The sequence below is a fragment of the Sinocyclocheilus anshuiensis genome, unplaced genomic scaffold, assembly GCF_001515605.1.
Source record: "Sinocyclocheilus anshuiensis isolate Anshui unplaced genomic scaffold, SAMN03320099.WGS_v1.1 scaffold1460, whole genome shotgun sequence".
In the NCBI taxonomy this organism is placed as follows: domain Eukaryota; kingdom Metazoa; phylum Chordata; class Actinopteri; order Cypriniformes; family Cyprinidae; genus Sinocyclocheilus; species Sinocyclocheilus anshuiensis.
The window spans coordinates 151,569-164,113 of NW_015542407.1; the positions used below are offsets into that span (position 1 = coordinate 151,569).

Here is a 12,545-nt window from a genome sequence, read left to right on the forward strand (position 1 = left end):
GACTATTACACGGACATTTACATGGGTGGAATTGCAATTAATACAGTATGTAATCTCAAATATCTTCTTGTGTCTTTTGTCCTCAAATGTATTAGTCCGGACCATATTTATTCAGTAGACAGAGTACTGAACAGAATCCACAATACAAATCCAACTGTAAACACAAAAAGACACACCAGTTAAAAAGCTAAGGAGCTAAGATTAGTTTTCAAAAGAGATTTAAAAATTGACAGAGAAGGTGCCAATCTGGGCCCGCATTCACAAAGCATTTTATCTTACCACTAAGAGTGCTCCTAAATAGCAGTAAAAGTTTTTAGCTAAGAGTTTTCTCTTAAAACCAATTCACAAAGCTGCTGAGACAAACTTTTACTAAGGAATAGAGAGAAGTCTTAAGCTAAGAGAAAGGGCGGGGTTGACCTCGTTGCTATGGATGATGTCAGCATGCCTGCTAACTATGCACACAGTGATTGGCTGATAGTCTCTGTCAGAGATTTATACATAGAAATATTGTACAGCACAATTTTATGCTGCCATATTCAAATAAAGGTTTTAAAAAAAAAAGTTAATTGCCACATTCAAATAAATATTTTAAAATGCAGGCTAAGAGTCACTAATTAAACAAGTATATGTTCAGCTAATTGCCAACCTCTTAAATGTATGCTTCTTGTAAACAATTAGTGAATATGCATATAAACAGCCTTTTAATTAACAGTGTGGAATAATCATGGCTGATAGTAAGACATACAAACGTAAAAGAAAACCAAACTAGATGCAAGAAGAGCTGTTACTTCTTGCCCAACTGGTTAATGAAAGCAAGGATATAGGGTAATCAAAGGACAATTGTCTACAACAGACATAATACCCCCGCAATTAAAGCGATATACCTTTTTAAAAGCTCATTATCGTCAAATGTTTCTAAAATGTTTACATTCCAAGGCAGATTGCCGTCAACAGCCATTTTAGGATAGTTTGTGGTTCGGTCTTAGTGACTTAGGAGTCCTCTTCAAGTTTCAGTTTATTTATATAGCACGTATAAAACAGCCACACGGCTGACCAAAGTGCTGTACAGAAATTCAAAATAGTAAAAAGAATATAAAAATCTGCACAGCTACACAATTAAACAGGGTCTCGCCTTAATAATAAAATAAGTAAATATATTAATAACACAAGAGAAACGAAGTATAAACCCATAAAAGACTAAGCAAAGACCATAATAGAAAATTATTTGTAAGCCAAACAAAACAGATATGTTTTTATCGTCCTAATGCACAGTGAGGAGGAGAGTTTGAGTGGCCAAAGGCTCTGCGAGGATCACAGCTGGAGAATTACAGAGATTAGTTGAGTCTTGGGGTCAGAAAGCCTAAAAAAAAATAAAAAATCAAACAGCCCCTACATCACCACATGTTGTTCGGAAAGGTTTCAAGAAAAATCCTCTTCACTCATCCAAAAACAAACTTCAGCATATTCAGTTGTCAGACACGACTGGAATTGGACTGGCTTCTATGGTTAGATGAAACTAAAAAATGAGCTTTTTGGAAACAGGAATAAAAAGTACCCCCCATGCCCACAATTAAATATACTGCTGGATCTTTAATGTTGTGGGCCTGTTTTTCTGCCGGAGATCCTGGACATCTTGTTCAGATATTGGCATCATGGATCCTATCAATTACCAACAGATAAAAAATCGAAACCTGACTGCCTCTGTTAGAAATCTTATAATAGGCCGTGGTTGGATCTTCCATCAGAACAATTATCCAAAACAAACATCAAAATCAACACAAAAATGTGTCACTGAGCACAAAGTGAAGCTTCTGCCATGAAACATCCCAGTTCAAGACCTGAACCCTGTAGAAAATGAGTGTGGTGAACTGAAGAGAAGAAGCACCAACATGGAGCTGGGAATCTGAAGGGTCTGGAGAGATTCTGGATGAAGGAATGCTCTCTGATCTCTTGTCAGGTGTTCTCCAAACTCATCAGGCATTATAGGAGAAAACTCATAGCTCTTATCTTGGGAAAAGGACGTTGCAATAATTGGGTGCCAATAATTGTGGCTAATGTGAACTAGAGAAAAACAGTTATTTCATAATGACATTTCCCCCCCATTTTCCATTGTTTTACTTCAATGATAGATTAGAATTTTGTGAATTTTTTGAATGAAAGATCAAAAAGATAAACGATGCAGATTTATTATTTGACTCTCTATCGACAAACATGTCCCTAAACTCGTGAATGATTAATCACGTGAAATTTTGAATATTTCAAACCTGTTGATTTCACACAGTGAATTACTCCTCAGTATTGTGTTGATATGTGCATTAGGCCTTTAAACAGGAGACTGAACTCTAGTTTGCGTCTTTTGGTAGAAACCCAGATATGAGATCCGCTGGAAAATCATTGAAGCCACAAATGGAAATGACTACACCTTCATAGACCCAACACAACTGCCATACAATGAGAAATGGGAGTTTCCTCGAGACAAACTAAAGCTCGGTTTGTACTGCGTCACTGATTCTTCACACGCTCACATATGACAGATTTCTGAATCATGAACATCATGAGGTTTCGTTTGACACCATCAACCTGAACTAACTTTGCTAGGTCATAAAAGTTCAATAATCTGGTATTTTTCAGACAGTCATGAGGATCTGCAGGGCAGGGATGGGCAGATCAGTACTGAAGTATTGATACATCAATGCTGATTTTGTATCCAAGTATTGATACTAAAATAAAAAACAACATTCATAAGGTGATTTTACAAGCGATTGTTTAATTTAGCAAGAAAATGCTGCAAATGCTGCAAGACAGAACCAATCAATCAGAGAGCGCTGGCTAATGACACTTAATTCAAACAGCGCTGCGTTTCCCAAAAGCATCATAAAAACCTGTTGCCATCTTTGCGATCATCTTAGGCTCCTAATGCTTTTGGGAAACAGCTCAAAACAATGCTTATCAGGGGACAGAAGAACATAATATGGATCCATTAGATAGTTATTTCACAATGAACATATTGAAAATGTACATAGTGTGTGCTATTAAATTTTATTTAAATTGCATGCTAAAATTCCAAATTCAAGATCATGTCCGTAATTGTTGTTAATATAAATCATACATTGTCAGAAAAATGTGCAAAGGTTGTACTTTATGGTGCAGCAGCCTGTCACTGCAGTCCCGTATGAAAATGACCCATGGCTTTACTACAGTGACAGTAATTCAACTATAGTATTAGCAGTAAAACCGCAGTACAGTAACCATATTCTAACCATGTGTAAACAAAAAAACCCTCTAAATTCTCATTTTTTTGCAATTAAGGCCTATTTGAAGGCCTATTGAATTATAAAATGCCTTTCAAATATAATGTCAAATGGGTATTTTGCACTTAGAAATGATTTAACAGTTCGGTTTAGAGGTATTGGTATCAATATTGATGATACTGGCCCTTTTTAAAAAGTATTATTGTATTGAATCACCCATCCCTACTCCAGAGGGCCCCCTCTGTCATGTCTTTTTTTTTTTTAAGTAATTTCCTGTTGTTTGACTTTATTTTGATATTTTATTATTAATATTATTATTACTATTTACGATTTATTATGATTTAATCCTGTCAGTTGCACTTTAATGACTTTGCTTTGAGATTGATTGATTGATTTATATAATAAAGAAAGCTTTTACCTTTTAAAAACAATAATAATACAAGATTATGCACTTCTAAACAAATTTCTGATTTGTTTTACTTCTTTATGATCTCAGAACAGAACTCCATTTGGGCATTTTTGACTTTAAGCCCCACAAAAACATCACTATGAATTTTAATTCTAAAATACAAAGCGAGTTCATCTTAGAAGCAGTCTGTGCATTTGGAACACAGTCACTGATGGAGTGATTCTGGTGTGTAGGAAAGACTCTGGGAGCAGGAGCCTTTGGGAAGGTGGTGGAGGCCACGGCGTACGGCCTGGGCGAAGAGGACAATGTCACACGTGTAGCTGTCAAAATGCTGAAAGGTCAGAAAACATGACAATTACAAAGAGTACTATAGTATTACCATTACCTTTTTTTAAGATATGTAATATTATGGTTATATATTAACACCATGTAAATTTCACATTTTTCACAAGTATTTTATGTACATTCCAGCTAACAAAATATGAAGAGTTTGGTTCCAAAACCGCTATAAATCCATTTTGATTCATTTGAGTAAAAATGTGTTTTCTTTACCAAGAAATTGGTGAGATGAAAACCACTATTTTCTGTTTTCACATAGCATCTTTAGGTTATAATAACATAAAAAATTCAAATCCAGATTTTGATTTTCAATTTTCAATTATAAAAACTGATCCCACCACCCCCAAAATGCAATAAATCCATGACACGTTTTTTTCAAAATGCAATAAATCCATTGAATCAATATAAAAGTTATTTTTTAGTTGACTAGTGCTATACGCTGTATTAACAAAAACATTAATGGCATAAATAAATAACAAGCTACTCAATATCGCGTTCATAATCGAATGCGACTCATCTGCGATTATGAACGCGATATAGCAGTGATCTACGGCTCTGTGCATTAAATGCATCTGAAAGCACGTGATGGAGATTTACTATTAATCACAGAACTGGCTTTACTGACGAGATGCGCCAAATTAATAATGGACTTTTCAATACTGACCAGATACTCCATTTTTTTTTAAATGGCGTTTATCGCATTTTGGAACCAAACTCTTCATATGTTCAAAGTACATTTTTCAAACATTCACATTAAGTTCTAAAAACACAGAGCCGATCCTCCCTATATGCAAAATACGCAAGCTGCATAGGGCCCCAGAGCATATAGCAAATATTAATCATGTTATAAGAATGCTCCATAAACATTATTTCAAGAATGTTTTGTCCTGACATTTACACAACCTTTAAAAATTTTCCATGTTAGCTGGCACAAATACAGATTGTGTCAAATCAGCTTAAACAGGAAAATAACAGCTTGCAAAATTCCTCAGTTATGAGACAAATTTAATTTCAGCTGTAGAGCAGCACTACAGAAGACAACAGTGTCATTATTCAGATCAGTCCAGTAAATACAGTTAACATCTTCATATAATCGGCATCAGACACTGAAAATGTCACTTTGGTCTTTTCATGTTTCTCTGACAAAACTACTTTTCAAAGCCAATAAGTGAGTGTATTGTGTTGTGTTGCATGCTGGGAGCAGCCAGCGCTCATCCAGACGAGCGAGAGGCTCTGATGTCCGAGCTGAAGATCCTCAGTCATCTCGGGCAACACAAGAACATCGTGAACCTGCTGGGCGCCTGTACACACGGCGGTAAGACCATCCAATTGTTTTATTCCATCCTCCAGCTCAGACTGGATTTAATAGATAATTTTAGTTTCGTTTTTGAATTTGGCCAGTGGTTATGAAAACATGAGTGATAATTTCTTTTAATGTGGTGCGCTGACGCACTTTATACGTAAAAATCAGTCAAATCATGTAATGTGAATGTCGTACAGTCTTATTTGAGACTAAAAAAACTAGTTGAAAGCATAGCGAGCCGCGGAAGAGACACTGTTTCTCAAGCACTTTCCACGAGCGCGATTCGAGACGGAGTGAAACAAGCACAAATCCGCCGACAGTTTTGCGTAGGGCCCTCAGAAGTCTAGGATCGGCACTGTAAAAACGTTAGTCCTTAATATATTTTAAACATTCAAAATGTCCACTTTTTAGCTTAATGTTTCTTCTAGGTTATGTGAATGTTAGCGGAACATTCTATTCTATCTTTTTGAAAACATTTTGAGAACATTTGAATGAATTAAAACATTTTGTTACATTTGAATGTTCTCCCAACATTTAAAACACCCATTTTATATATATATATATATATATATATATATATATAATTATTATTATTATTTTTAAAGAACGTTTCCTCCCAACATTACAAGAGCATATAGCAAATATTAATCATGTTATAAGAATGCTCCATAAACATTATTTCAAGAATGTTTTGTCCTGACATTTACACAACCTTTAAAAATTTTCCATGTTAGCTGGCACAAATACAGATTGTGTCAAATCAGCTTAAACAGGAAAATAACAGCTTGCAAAATTCCTCAGTTATGAGACAAATTTAATTTCAGCTGTAGAGCAGCACTACAGAAGACAACAGTGTCATTATTCAGATCAGTCCAGTAAATACAGTTAACATCTTCATATAATCGGCATCAGACACTGAAAATGTCACTTTGGTCTTTTCATGTTTCTCTGACAAAACTACTTTTCAAAGCCAATAAGTGAGTGTATTGTGTTGTGTTGCATGCTGGGAGCAGCCAGCGCTCATCCAGACGAGCGAGAGGCTCTGATGTCCGAGCTGAAGATCCTCAGTCATCTCGGGCAGCACAAGAACATCGTGAACCTGCTGGGCGCCTGCACACACAGCGGTAAGACCGTCCAGTTGTTTTTTCCATCCCAGCTGGAAAAACCAGCTCAGACTGTTTTAATAGTTGGTTTTTAGAGCACCACTCAACTTGACCACATCAAAGCCAGGCCTACCAACAAGCTATTCAGTTAGCCAGTTTGTATCATAAGAGCATCAGAAACTGGCCATGGCTGGATTCTCCTGCAGGATTTGCTCACTTTTGGACATTTTTCCGGCTTGTTTCCAGGTCCTGTGCTGGTGATCACAGAATACTGTTGTCATGGTGATCTTCTGAATTTCCTGCGTAACAAAGCCGAGAACTTCCTGAACTTCGTCAAGATGATTCAGACTCCGGTGATGGATTATAAGAACGTCGACACTGAACGAATGTTTTTCAGAAGGTCCGTTCAACAAACATATGTGACCCTGGACCACAAAACCAGTTATAAGGGTCAATTTTTTCGAAATTGAGATTTATACATCATCTGAAAGCTGAATAAATAAGTGTTCCATTGATGTATGGTTTGTTAGGATAGGACAACATTTGGTCAAGATACAACTATTTGAAAATCTGGAATCTGAGGGTGCAAAAAAAAAATCTAAATATTGAGAAAATCGCCTTTAAAGTTGTCCAAATGAAGTTCTTAGCAATGCATATTACTAATCAAAAATTAAGTTTTAATATATTTACAGTAGGAAATTTACAAAATATCTTCATGGAACATGATCTTTACTTAATATCCTAATGATTTTTGGCAATCAATCATTTTGACCCATACAATGTTTTTTGGCTATTGCTACAAATATACCCCAGCGACTTAAGACTGGTTTTGTGGCCCAGGGTCATTATACATTATACAGTATCTCAAAACATTTCAGCAGATTAAAATAAAAACTTAATTTTTACATCCCATAAAATGATTTCTTTAGACTAGTCTTTGCCAGTTAAGGTCGGGTCACATTCACGGAAATTTGGTGAAACTTTTTGGACAAAAAATGTCCACTGAATGTCCAAAATGTCCATTTTCCATTGTCAATAGTGTAACAATGTAAAAAGCACAAGTCACTTTATCAATGCGACGAATCTGCAAATTCCATGTGACAAACTTAAACCAAAATCTGCGTGGGGAAACCATTCGCCCTCAAGTGAAATTCCTTACCATGTGGATTCATATTAAAATGACTGGATTTTAGCAGCGAAAACTCGCAGAACAGCAGTAAATGTGACCATACCTTTTGAGTTTATACTTAAGAATTGAAAATTGACAAAAAAAAGAAAAGTGTTTGATTGTGTTTAATTGAAAGTGCATGTTCTAATACCTTTTTTTTTAATTATTTGTTTGTTGTGATTGTTTTACAGTGACAGTGGGATTTCCAGCACCTGCTCTGATCAATATCTGGACATGAGACCGGTCTCATCCAGACCCACTAACTCAGCTCAGAGTGAGTCACAGACCGCTTTCCTCAGACACACGTCATCATAAAACCAGACGCCACAAAATGCTACAAATCTGCAATATATGAATACCATATTTTGCTCAGTAACATGTTACATTGCGGAAGTGAAAGGAGTTGAGAACCGGGGTTATTACAGTTAACTAAAACTAAAAACAATGTAAAAAATGTTACTAGAAATAAAATAAACTTTTTTTTTTTTTAATGATAAAATAAAATAAAAATTAAAGTTATCTTATTTCAGCTAGTTGCAAAGGCCAAATTGATGTACTAAAATTATGACATCATTTTAGTAATAAAAGAAAATAAATTAAGATTACGAGAATAATGTCATAGCATTGTGAGATTTAAATTGTAATATTTTGTGAATAAAGTCAAAAGTCTCAATTTAATGGATTTTTAAATTTAAGAATGGATTTTAAATTAAAATTTTTATTTAATCTCAGATAAGTTTATTCTCTTATTGCTCAACTTTATTTGCATGATTTTTACTTTATTATCAAAATGTTAAAACTGTAATAAAAAAAATGCTAACTTTATTCTCTTAATTTTGACTTTATTCACAAAATATATCAAGTTTAATCACATATAAGACTATTTCTCGTATTACTTTGACTTTATTCTCATAATTTTGACTTTATTATCAAAATATTGTGACTTTAATCTCACAATGCTATTCTTATTCTCATAATTTTGAATTTATTTCCCAAATATTGTGACATTGTTCTTGTAATCTTTAAAAAAAAAATGTTACGAGCCACTACTCTGTCATATGAAATAACTAAAGCTAAAACTGAAATAAAATTAATAAAAAACTATTTAGACATACTTTTTAGACTATTTAGACATACAATTAAAATGAAAACAGAAAATACAAAAATAAATAATTCAACTAGCCTAATTAAAAATATTAATAAAAACTATAATAGTGTGTAAGTGCTAGAATAACAGTACTAAGAAGATCTTAACTTTAAGAGACCACAAAAAAAGCTGTTAGCACTCAGCTGCTTCCTCTTGATCTGCAGGTTCTTCTTTGGATTGTGAGGCTGAAGGTTCGTGGCCGCTGGACATAGACGACTTACTCAGATTCTCATATCAGGTGGCGCAGGGACTCGACTTCCTCGCTGCTAAAAATGTGAGTCCCTAAAATAAGCAGCCTTCACCAAAAACAATGAGATCTGTGTGAGATCTGGAGGAAGTTACATTCACAAACAATAACTCAATTTAAACCTCATCTTCAGTAAATCCAAAATGGATCATTGTGAATTGGTGTCATATTTCTCGACAGTGCATCCACAGAGACGTGGCGGCCAGAAACGTCCTCCTCACCAACAGCCGAGTGGCCAAGATCTGTGATTTCGGTCTGGCGCGAGACATCATGAACGACTCCAACTATGTAGTCAAAGGAAACGTGAGCGAACAAATATCACAAACACTCCACTGAGATTCTAGCTGATAAAAACATTTGGCTAACGTTCTCGTTACATTATGAAAACGTTATTATATCTGAATGTTCAAAACATCCAGTTTTGTTTTGTTTTTATGTTTTTTAAAAACAAATTCTTGGTTATTTGTTAAGGATTTTCAATTCAATTTTAAAATTCAATTTTACTCAATTTTATCATTTGGTAAACATCATGGGAATGTTAGTTTTGAATGTTCTCTGAACGTTCTGAAATGAGTAGTTACATTTAAAAAAAACATTTCAGAAAAAAAATTCCAAAAATGATGTAAAAATGTTTTTGTGCTAATGTTTTCGGAACATTATAAAATAGCAGATAAATTAGAATGAACGTTTTACTAATGGTACTGGAAGAGCATTTGTTTAACTTTGAGAGATATATGCAATATATGTGTGTGTGTGTATAGGCGCGTCTTCCAGTGAAGTGGATGGCTCCAGAGAGTATTTTCGACTGCGTTTATACGGTTCAGAGTGACGTCTGGTCTTATGGGATCCTGCTGTGGGAGATTTTCTCACTGGGTGAGACTGAAACCCTTGTATTGCATTGCGGGTCAATTTAACCCGCATTTTTAAGTTGTTGGAAATACTGGTTAACCTGTGATTTGTTTTTCTTGATATTTTGGGACTTTTTCTCATTTGGAGTCATGAACATGCATGCAGAGTTTCGACACTTGTGCTTACAAAATTTATATTATGATTGAATGGGTCAATTTGACCCAATAAAGGGGTCATGATCTGCCTTTTAGGGGGAAGTCGTGGCCCAATGGTTAGAGAGTCGGACTCGTAACCCAAAGGTTGCGGGTTTGAGTCTCGTACCGGCAGGGATTGTAGGTGGGGGGAGTGAATGTACAGCGCTTTCTCCCACCTTCAATACCACGACTACTAGTTTACACTACATGCGCAAATTGGTGGGCGGGGCTAAACAAGCAGTGATGTAGAAGCAGGCGTTGATGATATTCTGCGGAGGTGGGGTTTAGCCACACTATTACATCATAAAGTGGAACATTCCACAACCTGTCGTTTTGGCAGATTGGCTTCAATATAAGCTGTTTTTAGACTAACGAGAATGTTTTGAGTTCTGAAACTTACAGGATGTTTTTATAGTACAATGACCTTTTATATGTCAAAAGATCAAGGGAATTTTGATTTCTCAGTTCATGACCCCTTTAATTTCATGGCTAAAGGCAGCTGCGCAGAAAAAAAATGGCATTCATATTTATGCATTTGCTTTTATTCAAAGACATTTACACTGCATTAATGGTGTACAGTTTTTATCAGTTCATGCATGTTCATTTTGCTGGGTATCTAACCCATGATCTTGGTGTTGCAAGCATCATGTGCTTATACTGTTTACGCTTTGGAAAAACACACAGAAAAAGTGATATTCCACACACTTCTTCTGTTTAAATTTTATTTATGTTTAAATACTTATAACAGTGTTTATTATTTTATAAAAAGGAACTATATATAACTTATAATACTGTATATTTTATTTTATTTTATTTATTTTATGCTGAATTACACTGAATCCAACTGGGGTCAATATGACTCAAAACATCACAATCGTACCCAGATTTTTAACATAAAACATATACATACATATACATACATACATACATACATATATATATATATATATATATATATATATATATATTAGCAAGTGAGATTTATTGTAAGATGCACAAAACACACTTTACAATCAAAACTTCTGACAACAAGAAGTTTGTATGGTTTGAAATGTGGTTTCTCTGCTGAGCGCAAAACCTTTTTTAATTTAAATATGAAATCATTTCCAGTCTCCCTGAACCCTTGGTTCTGGTTTGAAGTCTCTGTAACAAATGCATGATTTTCTCTTATTGGAGTAAATGTGTGTGTTTCTGCAGGTAAGAGCCCGTATCCCAACATACTGGTGGACTCCAAGTTTTATAAAATGATCAGATGTGGCTATCAGATGTCCAGGCCTGACTTTGCACCTCCAGAGATGTGAGTGAGACGAACAGTATCACACACACATAATCATTCTTTCACAATTCAGAGTTATAATGAAGTGAAACAAAACGATGAAATAACACAAATGCAAGTGTAAAATAAACAATGATGACAAGCATAATCATGCTCTTCATCCTACACTTTTGAATTGATGGGGTAATTGTTGATGAACCTAGCTGGATGGTGAAATCATTAAGTTTTAGTTATTTTAGTACAACAATTAAATTGAAAATGAATAATGTTGCCTTGGCAACTAGTTGAAATAAAATAAGTTTGTTTAAAAATATTTTATTTTATTTCAGTTTGTTTTTGTGTTTTTCTTTTTATCTGTATATTTAATTTTGCATTTATAACCAAAATGTATTTGTCTCCAAAGCTAGATTCAAGCATTTAAGCAGGAACCTTTAGATGAAAAGGTTTTGAAACATCAGTAGTCAAGTTTGTCCAAATCTTTATCATATGTAGTATGTAGTTTTATTCTCATGGCAACATGACACATATGAATCTTTCTAGAGACTCAGCACTAAACAAATCACACAAATAGAAAAATAGCATGAGATTATGAGTTCTCATGCAAGTCAACAGGGTCTGATGTTGACTGATGGGCGGCTCTGATTCAGATCCTGCGTCTCGCTCCGTTTCTGCTGCTTTTTTTGTTGTTCTGCTCAGATCTTTAGTTCTGCGTGTTAAACACATGATCTGACAGCGAGGCTTTGATTTTCCACACATTTCATGCTCGTCCTCTCAGCTTCATCCTAACGGCACTCTCTCTGCAGCGACTTTACTGAACTTAAGTATCTCTGCATGAGGTTAACAGAGTAAAGATTCACAAACCATCACTATTTTACCCCAGTTGTTCCACTGGTTTAAAAATACTGTAAGATTATAAAAAAAAATAATAAAAAAATCCAAGCAGTATTTTTTATTGAGCATCTCAATTAGGTGCTTTGGTGCTTTAAAACAACTAATAAAACTATAAAGAGTGAATCTGAAAAATGGTGATAATACTGTATGTTGTTTATTTTAATTATTTTGTTACAAAACTAGAAGAGGGTGTGATTATTGCTTCAGTTCACGCTGCAGGAAAGTTGCATGCAAAATACAATGTGACCAAATAACAGCAATCGAGTGTTTAAGTCACGCTATGCTCAACTCACTACAAAAACCCCTGTTATGAGAAATAGGCCACATTTTACCTCAAAATACAAAGGAAAAATCTGGGGGGAAAAAAA

At 34.8% G+C, this 12,545-nt stretch overlaps 1 protein-coding gene across 1 annotated transcript in view; it reads left to right on the plus strand.

Annotated features, from left to right (window-relative positions):
* Positions 1-12,545, plus strand: part of LOC107693053 (macrophage colony-stimulating factor 1 receptor-like) — a 35,739-nt gene that overhangs the window by 19,296 nt on the left and 3,898 nt on the right. Inside the window, exons 11-19 of the mRNA XM_016492302.1 lie at positions 2,364-2,490; positions 3,894-3,998; positions 6,316-6,426; positions 6,652-6,805; positions 7,765-7,847; positions 8,885-8,994; positions 9,148-9,270; positions 9,729-9,840; positions 11,208-11,307. Coding sequence (XP_016347788.1) covers positions 2,364-2,490; positions 3,894-3,998; positions 6,316-6,426; positions 6,652-6,805; positions 7,765-7,847; positions 8,885-8,994; positions 9,148-9,270; positions 9,729-9,840; positions 11,208-11,307 — 1,025 coding nt within the window. The remainder of the gene's footprint in view (positions 1-2,363; positions 2,491-3,893; positions 3,999-6,315; positions 6,427-6,651; positions 6,806-7,764; positions 7,848-8,884; positions 8,995-9,147; positions 9,271-9,728; positions 9,841-11,207; positions 11,308-12,545) is intronic.